General features: G+C 41.5%; 1 protein-coding gene across 7 annotated transcripts in view; it reads right to left on the bottom strand.

Moving 5' to 3' along the window:
• Positions 1-826: 826 nt before the first annotated feature.
• Positions 827-12,293, bottom strand: part of PPP2R2C (protein phosphatase 2 regulatory subunit Bgamma) — a 194,155-nt gene continuing 182,688 nt past the window's right edge. For all 7 annotated transcript variants that reach the window (XM_066185421.1, XM_066185427.1, XM_066185422.1 and 4 more), the window contains one exon: positions 827-3,693. In XM_066185421.1, coding sequence (XP_066041518.1) covers positions 3,402-3,693 — 292 coding nt within the window. In that variant the 3' untranslated portion in view covers positions 827-3,401. The remainder of the gene's footprint in view (positions 3,694-12,293) is intronic.

Raw genomic sequence — 12,293 nt, 5'->3', positions numbered from 1 at the left:
CATCAAAAAAACATCTACCTGAGATGCTGCCCCCAACATGGTTGCAGCCCCCTGGTCCAGAAAAGACTGGTAAGGAAAACAGGGAGTGAGGACCTAATTAACATCAGAGGTGAAGAAATCCAGATCCAGTAGGAAACCAAATACTACGGACTAACTTGGAGCCAATGAACTTTGAACCAATGAATCTCTATGCGTCTTGACTGTATAAAGTCTGTGAAAAACCTGGTAAAATTTATGAATAATGGAATGATTTTCTCTGCACACCTGGGCTATGTGTGAATGAAATGATTTCTGTTGCACATCCTGGCTGGAACATCATCTTGGCCAGAAATAAAGTAATGCCTTGATTTTCTAACACTAAAAACGTTGTTGGAGGGCTTTTGTTTTTCCCACAGTTTTGGTGACAGCACCAATGCCATATTTTTACCTGTGACTTTGTGTGTCAGTTCACACAGCGCATCTCTGATTCCATCTGTAGGAGACGGAGACTCAAGCCTCCTGAAGTCCTGGCTGGGCTATGAGCAAAAGAAAAAGCTGGTCCTGGGACTGAACCTAAAGCATGTCTCCAGCTCTGCTGTTGCTGCCCACACTCTTCATCATAGAACACCCTAATCCCACTCATGGCATGTGGTCCCTCCTCCACCTGCTACAACACTTGAGGTTCCCACAGTAGCTTGCCCTCCGAGTCCTGATCACTGTGACTCTTCCTCCTCTGTAAAAGGAGCTAAAACACTCTTTCTTGCCTAGCTTAAAAATAAGCTGTACCTTGAAGTCATCTATTTATGCCTTTTTTTTGGTTGTTGTAGTTTTATTGAAAAAGCTGGTATTAACATATTTATATTTTTATTCAACAACATTTAGCTAATTTGTGCAACACAAGAAATGCAGCCATGAACAACAGCTTTCAAAACAATCAGATTTACCAACTTTACCACCACTTACTCTACACCACTGAAAGCTCAAACTAAAAAGAGAAAGAAAGTTGGAAACGTTCACAATGACTATGTTAACTTTCCATACATTCAAGAAACCAGGAAACCGATCTGTAACAGAGATGTCAAAGACAGGAACGGAATACTGGTCTTTGAAAGGTTTCTATTTATTTCCTCTGTAATTACTTCATGGTATTTTGGTTGGGTATTTAATTAGTTTTATAAAGCTCCAAAGATATATTTATTTAATTTTAAGATGTCCTTTTTGGTACCCAAAGCTGTAACAGAGTAAGGTACTTCAAATTAAAAACAAAAAATGGTTGCATTAAGATCTGCTTTATAATAAGTTATCTATAGAATCTTACTTGAGAAGGTTAAAAGCTAAATATATGTTTTACAGTATCTCTAGCTGTAAATGCCAATAAGAGCTGATAGCTTTTTTTTTTTCTTTTCTTTTTTTTCTTTTTTTTTTTTTTACTTTTTGAGATGCAAAGATTAATGGAGGGGGCCAAAAGTCAAAGAAATTGTATGACACCCTTGAAGCAGTAGTTTGGCATTAACAAGTTCTCTATACAGTTTACCACACTCTTAAACCTTTTTACAAGGAAAAAGAAAAGGAAAAGGCAATTTTGTTAAATTTCGTTAGAATAAATATGTACATATACTGTCCATGCCTGCTACAGCATACAGTATTTTATAAACAAACATTCTTTGTTCCCTTTAAAATCACCCTACACATTTCATACCGCATGTGTTTAGTGTGGCTGGAAACTGGTGCACATGTGTTTGTGCTTCTACACACAAAATATACAGCATTGATCTAGAAAACTTCAAACAGACGGATTTCAGGTGTGGTGTTGAGATGTCATATAAAAGCTCTAGACTTTGTTTTTTTATTTCCTGTAAGCAGATTTTCACCCACCCTTCCCCCAAACCAAAATACAAAAGCATGCAGATCCCTTCATCAGTACATTCTCCACTTACCAAGAAATCAGTGCATAATGGCTTAAAGACTTTTTTCTCTTTTTTCTGAGGATATTTTATATGGGCAGAATAACAGGTCATGTGAGTTGTGCTCTTTTATTCATGGTTAGAGTAGGAATCCTTTGGGATATTGAATTTTCTGTCAGAGCTATTAAGGGTGCAGCAGGACTTTCTTTTCCTGGATTGAGAGGACTTCCTGCACCATTCCTGTACCCTGCATGCCCTACTTTGTATGTACTTTCCTTTTCCATTTATGTCACTCATCATTACAGAGCAGAGACAGATCTAACAGCATTTCTATGGAGGAAGGTTTTGTTAGGTTTGGATTTTCCAAATTTTCATGTTTCTCCAGGATTAATTTTGTCTCCCAGAAGCGGCCTCATTCAAAAGCGTTAAAATTCACTGAGCGGTGCTGCCTCTCACAGTACCATTCTTTTCACAGTTACAGATACCAGGCACTGCCTGTATTCCCCAAAGTCCAGGATTAACATAACCACTCTGCAAACAACAAACAAGGGACTTTATCAAGTGTCTAGCAGGGATGTAACTTTGTTCCCACTCAAGTTGGTTGCTGCCTTCAAAGAGAGCACTTCTAGCCAAGGTTTCCAGAACTCCAACCCCAAATGGTAGCACGGGTTTATGTGTGAATTGCTAGGCTGTGTCTGATCAGCCAGTCCCTCCAGAGTTGCAATGGCACATGTTTTAATAGTTCTCACACAATGAAGATACTACTTGCTGTTTTAAACAGAGCAAAGAGAACCATGGAATATAAACTTCTTTATATAAGCTGGCTGAGTAACTATACCAGTCTGTCACTTACTCACTTGGGAAGGTGAAGCACAAAGCAATGGGATAAATAAATAAATAAATAAATAAATAAATAAATATGAGGGTTTTGTAAAGAAGGGAATGGGATGGGTGAGCTGGGGCAGCTTTTCACCAGCAGGGATTCTGCTTCCACCTCTAACTCTCATGAGGTCCCTCCAATGCACCACATGCTCTAAAGGGATGCGGCTATTCATTCTTTCAAACAGGCTTGGATTAATTGAAAGACAGAAAAGCAGCACTGGAAAAAAATCAAGAGATTGAGGCAAAAAGCTCTGACAATGTGGTGAATGCTGTGCACTGCAAAAGCAGGAAGGGCACAAGAACACCACAGTCCTGCAAACCACTGACACCCTCGAAAGGATGGACAGGAGTTGAGGAGCCTCAGCCGTCCTCAGGAACACTCCTAAACTGAATAAATACCCCTGTTTGTTTAAAGGAACCGATACAGACCACAGTACTGGATTTGCACTCGTGCCTTTTACTCATACAGTTGCAGTGATGGAAAATAATTGGCTTGCCACCAATAATGATACAGGCTGAGGGATGAAAGGATGCAACCTACAAATCCCACCACAGAAGCCACAATTTTTGTGAAGATCACATCCTTCTACAACTCTCAAGAGGCTGGTTTGTAAATATAGAGGGATATTGATAAATCTAGTGCATTTCTGAGTTCACTTTATCCTGAAATATGTACAGATTGTTTGTCGCTGCTATAGCAATGATGTTCTCGGTTGGGTGCCATGCTGTGTGCAAGATCTTCTTAGTAAAGTCCAAACTGTCAACACTGATGTCATCTTTCCTCCGTTTGCCTCCAACGCAGACTCTCCGGGGCTTAAGAATGGCTCGTGGTTTACTGCTCTCCCGGGAGGCCTCCAAGGTGACATCCCGCTTGGTGTTGCGGTCAAACATTCGAAAAAAGTTGTTATATGCACCTGTCATTATCACACTGCAGAGAGAGAGAGAGCGACAACAAAGGCAGTTGAACAGCAGCTTGTGCAAAGCCTACCGACATGACTGGATCAGGACAGCCGAGTTTGACCTTAGAGTTGGCTGTCTTCTGGTTTCAGATGGGAAAGAGTAAGGAACATAAAGGGGTTTTCCCAGTACTCCCCAGAATGAAGAGTTTTCTTCTACCTCTGCCTTACCCTCCCATATTATTCAATTAAAATTACAGCTATCTCAAATAATGTCTGCTCCCTGAGACATCATGAGAATCACATCACAAGATAATGAAAGCAACATGTTTTAATAAGTTATTTTTCATTACCATCCAGCTTTTTATGAGTGCTTAAGGATCATACATTTCAGGCTCTTTCCCTTTCTCTGGAACTTTACCTTTAATGACAGCTGAGTTTTACCATGATTCCAGAAACAGTCTAAAAGATTCCCACATATTTCAAATATTTTGATACAACAACAGTAAGGTTTAGTACATACTGATATATTTTAAAGAGTATTTTGAAGAAGAGTGTTTTGAAAGGTTCTGAAAAATCACACTGAATTTGCATATGTAAATTCTTTCCAGATGAAACTCTTTTCCTTGCTGAAGCCATAGATCTTGCAAGTCCAGATATCATTAAAATTCGTATCTACTGTGCTTGTTAAAAACAAACACACTAGTGTCAGGATTCTGGCATCTCTTACATGAAGTTTGCATGAAATATCAAGTCAGGATATATTTCTGGGTCTGGGAGGAAGGGACAGAAAATATACCTTGATTTGTATAAAAATTACCTCATTTATCAGCTAGCGGTTTGAAATAATAGATTGCCAGTTGCCTCATTCCCCTAGTCCCTAGGGGAGGATATTTTGTCACTAACTTTAATGAATTCAGGATTTCATCCATGGCCCTCAGGTTATTGGATTAGCATAATCATGGGTTTCAGAGCCTTGTTTGAAAGCCCATCCCCTGTGAACTTTTTCCATATGTGAAACCAGGGCCATTCTCTACTCTCCTATCTCAGCCCCAAACAGCGTGGTTTTGTACTGGATTTCCATTCCGTAAGAGGGTATCCACCCCAAATGGTCACATCTCCACAGAAAAAGCCGTACAGTTTTAAGACTCGGGCAATCAGTAACTATTTGCCTTTCTAATAGAGCCCAAAAGAACATATTTGACATGTGTGGCATTAATAAACAAACCTCCATCTCAAATGACAGCTACTTTCACACTTTGCTGTTATGGGGGGGGGGGTGGAATCTGTGTTGAGCAGCAGACTGGCCAGGGAAACACGGAGCATATGGGAGAATATGGGAGAACTCACAGGCATGAGCCATACTCTCCACCAAACAAACACTCTCCAGCTGATTAGATTAGATGCTCCTGGTTTCAGGAGTGCCTTACAGTGTGTGCACAGCCTCCAGCCAGAGCTGCCTTGATCTCATTTGGGGTCATTAGGAGTGACTGTAATACAAATGAATGATACACTGGAAAAGCACGACTGTGAGCTGTGCCCCTCACTGCTGTGACTACAGCTGGGGGCAGCGCAGGCTCCAGAGCCACTGCAGGGTAACTGGAGTGGGTGAGCTGCATTTGTACACTGAGAATCACCCAGCTCCAGCCTGCTTCCATGTCTGCTGACTGCATACTGCAGTCTGATGGCAGCTGATCCCACACCGAGCTCTGTGCAGCTCCTCAAGTGCCAAAGGGAGCTGCTGCAAACCAGCCAGCATAGCACAGAAAGCCAGCACATGCTGCCCTCGGCAAGAGCTCACCTACAGCCTTCATCTCATGAGATGAGAGGGGCAGCTCCCTGGAGATCTGCAGGGAGCTCGCTGCCGGGGGGATGCACAGGCGCACTTGTCCACACACAGCCCCATCCAGCCCTGGCAGGGAGCTCCTTGCTGCTCTCCAGCCACAGGACCCACCCCTGGGTGCCTGCAGAGCGGTCTCTCCTTCTTTCTACACCCGCAAAAGGCCTGGCGCAATCCTGCCTAGCAAGGCACAAGTTAACAACCTCACAAGCTCAGTGTGACAGCTTGATAAAATGTATCCCAGAAGCTGCAGAAAGCCTATTGATCAAGATTAGTGCCCATTTCAGAAATTGAATCAACAGCAGTAAATCAAACGTTTCATTCCTTCGAAATCACCATGTCTTGTCATTACAGCTCCGGCTGTAATGGGTATTTGCAACATGAAAAAGTCGAGGGTATTTCATATCTCAGCACTAACACACACAATTTGTGATGCAAACAGTCCATCTGTATATTTTCCCCCAGGCAAAATTTTGAAACAGGTTCATAACGCTGGGGCACCCCTGTGCCACGGGCTGCAGAGCTGTGGCTCCCAGGGGAAAGAGGAGCATCCCCCCGATGGCAATGGGAACAGTCAGAGAAGCAGCTTTCATGCTGGCAGAGTACCAGTGCACCAAATGCAGAGAGAGGTGTTTGTTAAGGGTCTTATTTTAGAAGGTTTTGCTTGCAGTAAAACTGCCTTTACAGTCCATTTGCTTTTTAATTTCTTGAACTCTTGCATATTTTTAGAAGTCTGCTTTCTTCAGTTGGATTTACTGCAGTTATTTTTTTAACATATGTAGATGACTACTTTTCATGCTGGCCCTATTTTTCTGCAGTTTAATGGCTCAGTAAAAAACAGCATTATGTAAATGAGAAACTGCCCATTCTTGTTCAAGGTCACAAACACAGATGGATTATAACCTTACCTGCTGCTTAAAGTAATAAAAGAGAGTGAAAACTAGATGTAAGCCTGCAATTTTTTCCTGTTCAGGAAAATACAATGTACAGTAATGGAGTCAATGTGGTAAGGAGATTTTTTTTAAAGTAGTAGAATATAAATTGTAGCTCAATGTAGGAAGAGTCTGTTCTGTACTCCCAGACACTGCTCTGCACAGCAGTGTTATGGCAAGGGCTTGCACAAAACCCTTGCAGGAAAGGCTGGTTCAAGAAACCAAAGTACCTCATTCAAAACAGCCCACACTACTTCACAGGTGTGTATGGCAGCAGCCCAGAAAAGCTCTGTCTAACCACCTCTAATTTTCTTTAAAAGGCAGGCTTACATGTTGTGCTACGTAAGGTCACAGGTACCATTATCTCCACCATGCAGAGGTATTCAGGACGCAGAACACGCTCCAGTGCACCCTGAGGAGCAGTGTACTGATAGCTCAGGCTGGAGCAAAGCTGCAGCCTGACTGCACCAGCTCAAAACACCACAGTTACAGCAGCACGATTACAAAAAAAAAAAAAAAACAACCAAACCAATAAAACAACACCACACCCCACCTCCTCCCAAATAAACCCCCCAAACCAAACAAACAAAAAGCAGGGGAAAACCCCAACGGCTGCAGCACGACTACTACCACGTACACTTCACCCGCATTTCACTCTGCAGCCCAGCCAGGGCTCTGGAAGGAGAGACAACACCCCATACCTGCAGGGCCCTGAATGCATTCACACAACCCCACGTTAACCCTCCTGTGCTGTCCCAGGTAGGGAATGTTGTCCTCTCAGCATGGGGCTGCTCTGCAGAGCACCTGGAGTATTCTCTGCTCCCTCTGTTTGATCTGTTCCAAGCAACGTCCTGGCAATTCTTCAGGTATATGTGTTTGGAGTGACAACACAAAATGCTACAGATTCCTTCTGTGTGCACTGACTGGGCATACTTACTTATCAATGATGCCATCTGAGGCATCTCATTGCCAAACTTCAGTCCTCACTGGGGCCCAGTCTTACCCCTCCATTGTTTTTTTTTTTTGTTTGTTTGGTTGGTTTTTTTAACCAAGAATAACAAATGTATTTTTACAGAATTTAAAAGGGGAAAGGGGAAACTCCACTGCAGAGCAATCCCTACTTTTATTGACTTTTAACTCCCTTCCCTAGTCACCATTCTGTTTTCTTTTTCTCCTTCCTCCCCTCTGATTCTGCCTATACACATTTTCCAGATAGGTCTCCCTTTCCCCCTTTTTTCATTCTCCCCTCTTTCATTTCCATCTATCCTGCTCTATAACTTAATAAAAAGAAAACCCTTATCTGCTTCTGTCTTCCTTTTCCCACCTCTTTCAAATTTTTGTTTCACTTCTGTAAGTCTCATTGCTCATCCTTCCTTGGTTATCTCCCCCTACCCTCCAGTCTTGAAGAAAACTTGCTTGGCTGCCCGGGTGTTTTGACTTGCATCCTTGACTTCTTTGGGCTGAAGGCTGGGGAAACAGCAAATCCCCAAGAACCAAAGCTCATTTGGGCAGGAGCGGTATTTCCCAAATTAGCAGATCATTAACTGTACATCTCCCATTCAGTTCAGGCTTCTTCACCCTGCGCCACGTTGATCTGGTAGACAGCAATAATTCAGGTAGGGCTGTTTTTTCTAAAAGTAAATTTTCAATCTGTAAAATTGTCTGAAATAAAGGATTTGAGAGAAAGAAGTTCTTCTTGTTCGCATTGTATAATACTCAAAAGGAGCAGATGTTTACCTATGGATAATGATTTTATTAAATATGACCCCAGCATTGTACCACTGATGTTTAATTTAGGGCCAGAGTTTTAGGGTCTACAGAAGCAACCTCTCAACTACTGATGGTTTCAGCATCTGTAATTATACTTTTGAGCATCTGAGTCTCGATATTTTGGTTTTGGTAGTGACTTTGTTAAATGAAATGTTTCAGTATGGAATTTTCCTGGCTAAAAAAGTTTTGCTTCTCTTGGGTGGTCAACAAATTCTCTACTCCACCAACTTCAAAGGCATCTGAATAGGATTTTCACCATTTCACCAACCTGCAATGAGATATTCCACAGTATTTTTTAGGCAATGTGATTTCATCAAACTTGTCAGTCACTAAGAATTGGCATATCTCTGTATTTCTCTGATTTGTTATTCCCCTACTTCAAGCCAACCTCTTATATGTTATCCATATTGCAGCCATCCTTGCACACAAGAGCCTTCATCAAAATCATTCCGCTCAGCTTCTTTTCTGGATGTTAGGGATTGCCCTGAAGATTTGGGGTATCAACTGGAATTAAGTTGATACCCCAACTTAAAAACCAAACCATGACTTACTCCACATTGCTTTGTGTTGTTTTTCTTGTTTAGAGTTTTTTGTTTGTTTTTGTGGGGTTTAACTCTTTGATAATTTTTGGGCCAACTCTGCCCCAAATTAGTCTTCCCAGATGCAGAGTAGTTTTTATTCACCTGCAGATTTCTACTGTCTGGAGAAATTCAGCTTGTTTCATAGTTCCCTTCTTTCAATGTTGCTCACGAGGCCATGGAAGCCATGGGATGGTGTGACAGGACTAAGAGCAGGGCTGGGCAGGGCTTCAAGGACCCACACACACCTTGCTTAAGAGTGACAGAAAAACTAAACCAGCCCAGCAGCCCTGCCCCTCAGTGCAGAGGTGGCAGAAGAACATCATTCCCCGGGGCAAGAGGCAGGGCTTGGACTCAGCAGGTGTGAGGGGAGGAGACTCAGAGGGCAGCTTCCACCAGAGCCTGCCTCCACACTTGCAAATCTCAGCAAAGATGTCCCTCAGGCACCCAGCATGAAAAGGAACCTTTTCTTTGACCTGAAACTGTCTCCCAATTATATTTTGAGCCCCTAAATTTTCAGTATTTCATAGCCATGTGTACCAGTGCAGAAGAGAACATCTGCAGCCTCCTAGGATTAACGTGTAAGGTCCACCAGATCTGGTTTCATGACAAGCCCACCCAACAAAAGAAAGGGTTGATTCTGGAAAAACTTTTAAACAACATTTTCCGTAGGAATAAAAAGAGAGATTTATTAGAGCAAAGGGAAAGGAGGAAGCACTGTTGCAAGCAATGAGGAACTCCTGAAACACTGGGAAATTTTCCTGTATGCTGTGCTATGTAAATGCACTGTGCAGTATGTGCTGCACGCACTGACTGCCCATCACAAAAAAGGAATTTATTTAAACCTGGGGAGGAGGATGCTAGAAAAACCTGAGATGTGGGATTCAGGTTTGTGGCACCCTCTTACAGCTGGCTGGCGTAAGACTGGGAATAAGAACAAGGGATCCCCAAGTACTTCCAACCTAATATTTGACATGCCAAGCTTTGAGAACAAAATGATGTCTTCTAGCACGCCAGCATGGAGTGTGCTGCCAGACAGGAATAGACTCTTAACATCTCATCCAATGGGATCTGCCAACTCCTCCCGATTAGAGTGAAGGCTGAAGGATATTCAGGGGGATGAATGACAGCTTAGTAGGAAAGGGCTGACTGAACAGTTGTATGTGACTTCACTCATTTCCTTGCAGCATATCACTTATCATGATGGTATTTAGAAGTCTCCCTGGCAGGGGTCCCATACACCCATTCATCTGAAATCTCAAAAAAAAATAGTTAACTAAGGTATTCACTTCCCATCATGTAGAATTAGGTTTTGTTTGGGGTTTTTTCTGGCTTCTTTACCTCACAAAAAGCTACAAAAGTGCTTATTTTTTAAGGTAAAACTGAAAGCTGTTGACAGTGGGAAGAAAACAGTGTCCTCCAGGTCATTATTAAAAGATTTGACTTTGGATGTGAATGAAAGAGAAGAGTTAAATTAAATTGCTGTATAAGTAGACCTCACCTATTCTATATGGTCATGTAATGATGTATATACTATAAAGATAGCATGATTTTTGTGTAATACACTCAACTACAGATAATACATGTTCATCTGGATGAATTAGTGTGAGACCCCTGCTTGGCTCCCTCCCCTGACCACTGTTGCCAAAGTACATAGTGATTAATGTGCCCTTCAGCAAATGAGATCGGCTCTGTCTGATTGTATTAGTTCCTGTTCACTGGAGTAACTGAGCATCAATCACGTTCTAATCAGAGCTCACGTATGCTGATTATTTTTGTGAACAGCCACACCATCAGGTTCTATCATAGCCTAGATTAGCTTCTTAGTAATGGCAAAATTTAATAAAAAGAATTTTCACCTAAATAATAAACACACTTCCTGTCACGACAAATTGTCATTATAGCTTTGAAGTCTGCAAAAGATAAAAACAATATGTTTAGATCTGCAGTTATTACTGTTATGCAGATGGATTATTAATCTAAGTACTGCAGCATCTCTTTGGAGTACAATTGTCAATATGCAATTTTTACCTTTAGTAATAGTCCTTTTTTAAAAATTGCATACTGAAAGACTCAAATTAAGTGACCTTACTGATCCAAATGATCTGTTTTTTAAGAGGTACTGATACCTAAAAGTTATTTAAATTATGATCCTCCAATAAAAAAATAGTCTGGTAATGTATAGCAACACTTGTCATATTCATAAAGCAAGGAGCTCAGAGGAGTGAATCAAAAGATGAACATCGGTTCTGATACATCTGACTCCTAAAAAGAAATAACTAAATTAAAGAGAGCCCTTTTCTTTTGTCAAATATTTCCAGCTCCTCTACTTGAGAGTTTCCTACAATCAAGAGCAGCACATTGTGTTTAGTGACGGGTTTGGTAATTGTGCATGACTAATAATGCCTCAATGTCTGGGCAGTACAATAAATGAAGCCCTCACAATCTAATGTTCCCACTTAATAATTACTCCCTGCATTGATCTTTCTGATCTGTCAAGTAGGAATGAAAATATTACACTCACTTTAAACCCTGATATTGAACAAGAATTCCATTACTACCAGGCAACTATCCAGAGAGTGGTCTTACCACACTAATTGAGGACAGCAGCACTTCATCTGGCCAGGGGAGAGAGACTCTAGACCTGGGAGTAAGTGGCCACCCATCCTATAAAATACGCTAGGAATTCCCACCAAGGATAAGCAAAACAATTTGAAAATACCTGAAAAGTCCTGGAGCTTTTTGAAAGTTTCCCAAAATCTACATGATTTGAATGCACTGTTGTCCTGCGTCAGACTTAGGCAGGAATCAGCACTGTCTGTTTTCCAATAAATGCTTTAAATTTTGTATTTCTAGTAGGGCCAAACTAAAGCCATAACCACACTGAGAAAACCCTCTGCTAAAACAACCATTCATGCATTGGTTTGGGAGTTTCAGAGAAAAGCCCCAAAACCTGGATCTTCCACTAAACTTTCTGAGAGTCATTCCCAATCTTTGGCCATACCAAAGCCACAACAGCTGTGCCCAAGTTGCAATGACAGCAATCTGGGAAGTATTTTGGTCAGTGTGGACAATCTGTGCAATTTCAAATGGCCAGCAGTTGGTATCACAGAGGATACTCAATGCTGAGCTAATTCTTGTCAAAAAACACATCACTCTGGCATGCAGGCAACAGAGATAATGGAATATATATATGTATTTTCATTTGCACAATGAATGACACAAGGTAAAAGTTTCATTTTTTTTGCAAAGACAGAATCTTTCCATTGGTCAGGTAGAGGAACTGAGCAAAGGAAAGTAGTCCAAAGAGAAGGTGCCCCTTACCCAGTGTACAGCAAAACACTTGATCTGCATTTGTGGAACACAGGACTAGAAGAGACTTTGTACTGCATTTCCAAGTTCAGACTCGTAATTTTAACCAATGTTCCATATAACTGCTTTCACAAATTTCCTGAGCACCACCATCAGAACAGCTGGGTTTCTTGTATCTCCACCACTCAGGATGGGAAGAC

Source organism: Chamaea fasciata, unplaced genomic scaffold, assembly GCF_029207755.1.
Source record: "Chamaea fasciata isolate MVZ Bird 193981 ecotype frontalis unplaced genomic scaffold, bChaFas1.0.hap1 SCAF_6, whole genome shotgun sequence".
NCBI lineage: Eukaryota > Metazoa > Chordata > Aves > Passeriformes > Sylviidae > Chamaea > Chamaea fasciata.
Note: the sequence above shows the minus strand (reverse complement) of the source record. Positions and strands in the feature narration are given on the sequence as shown.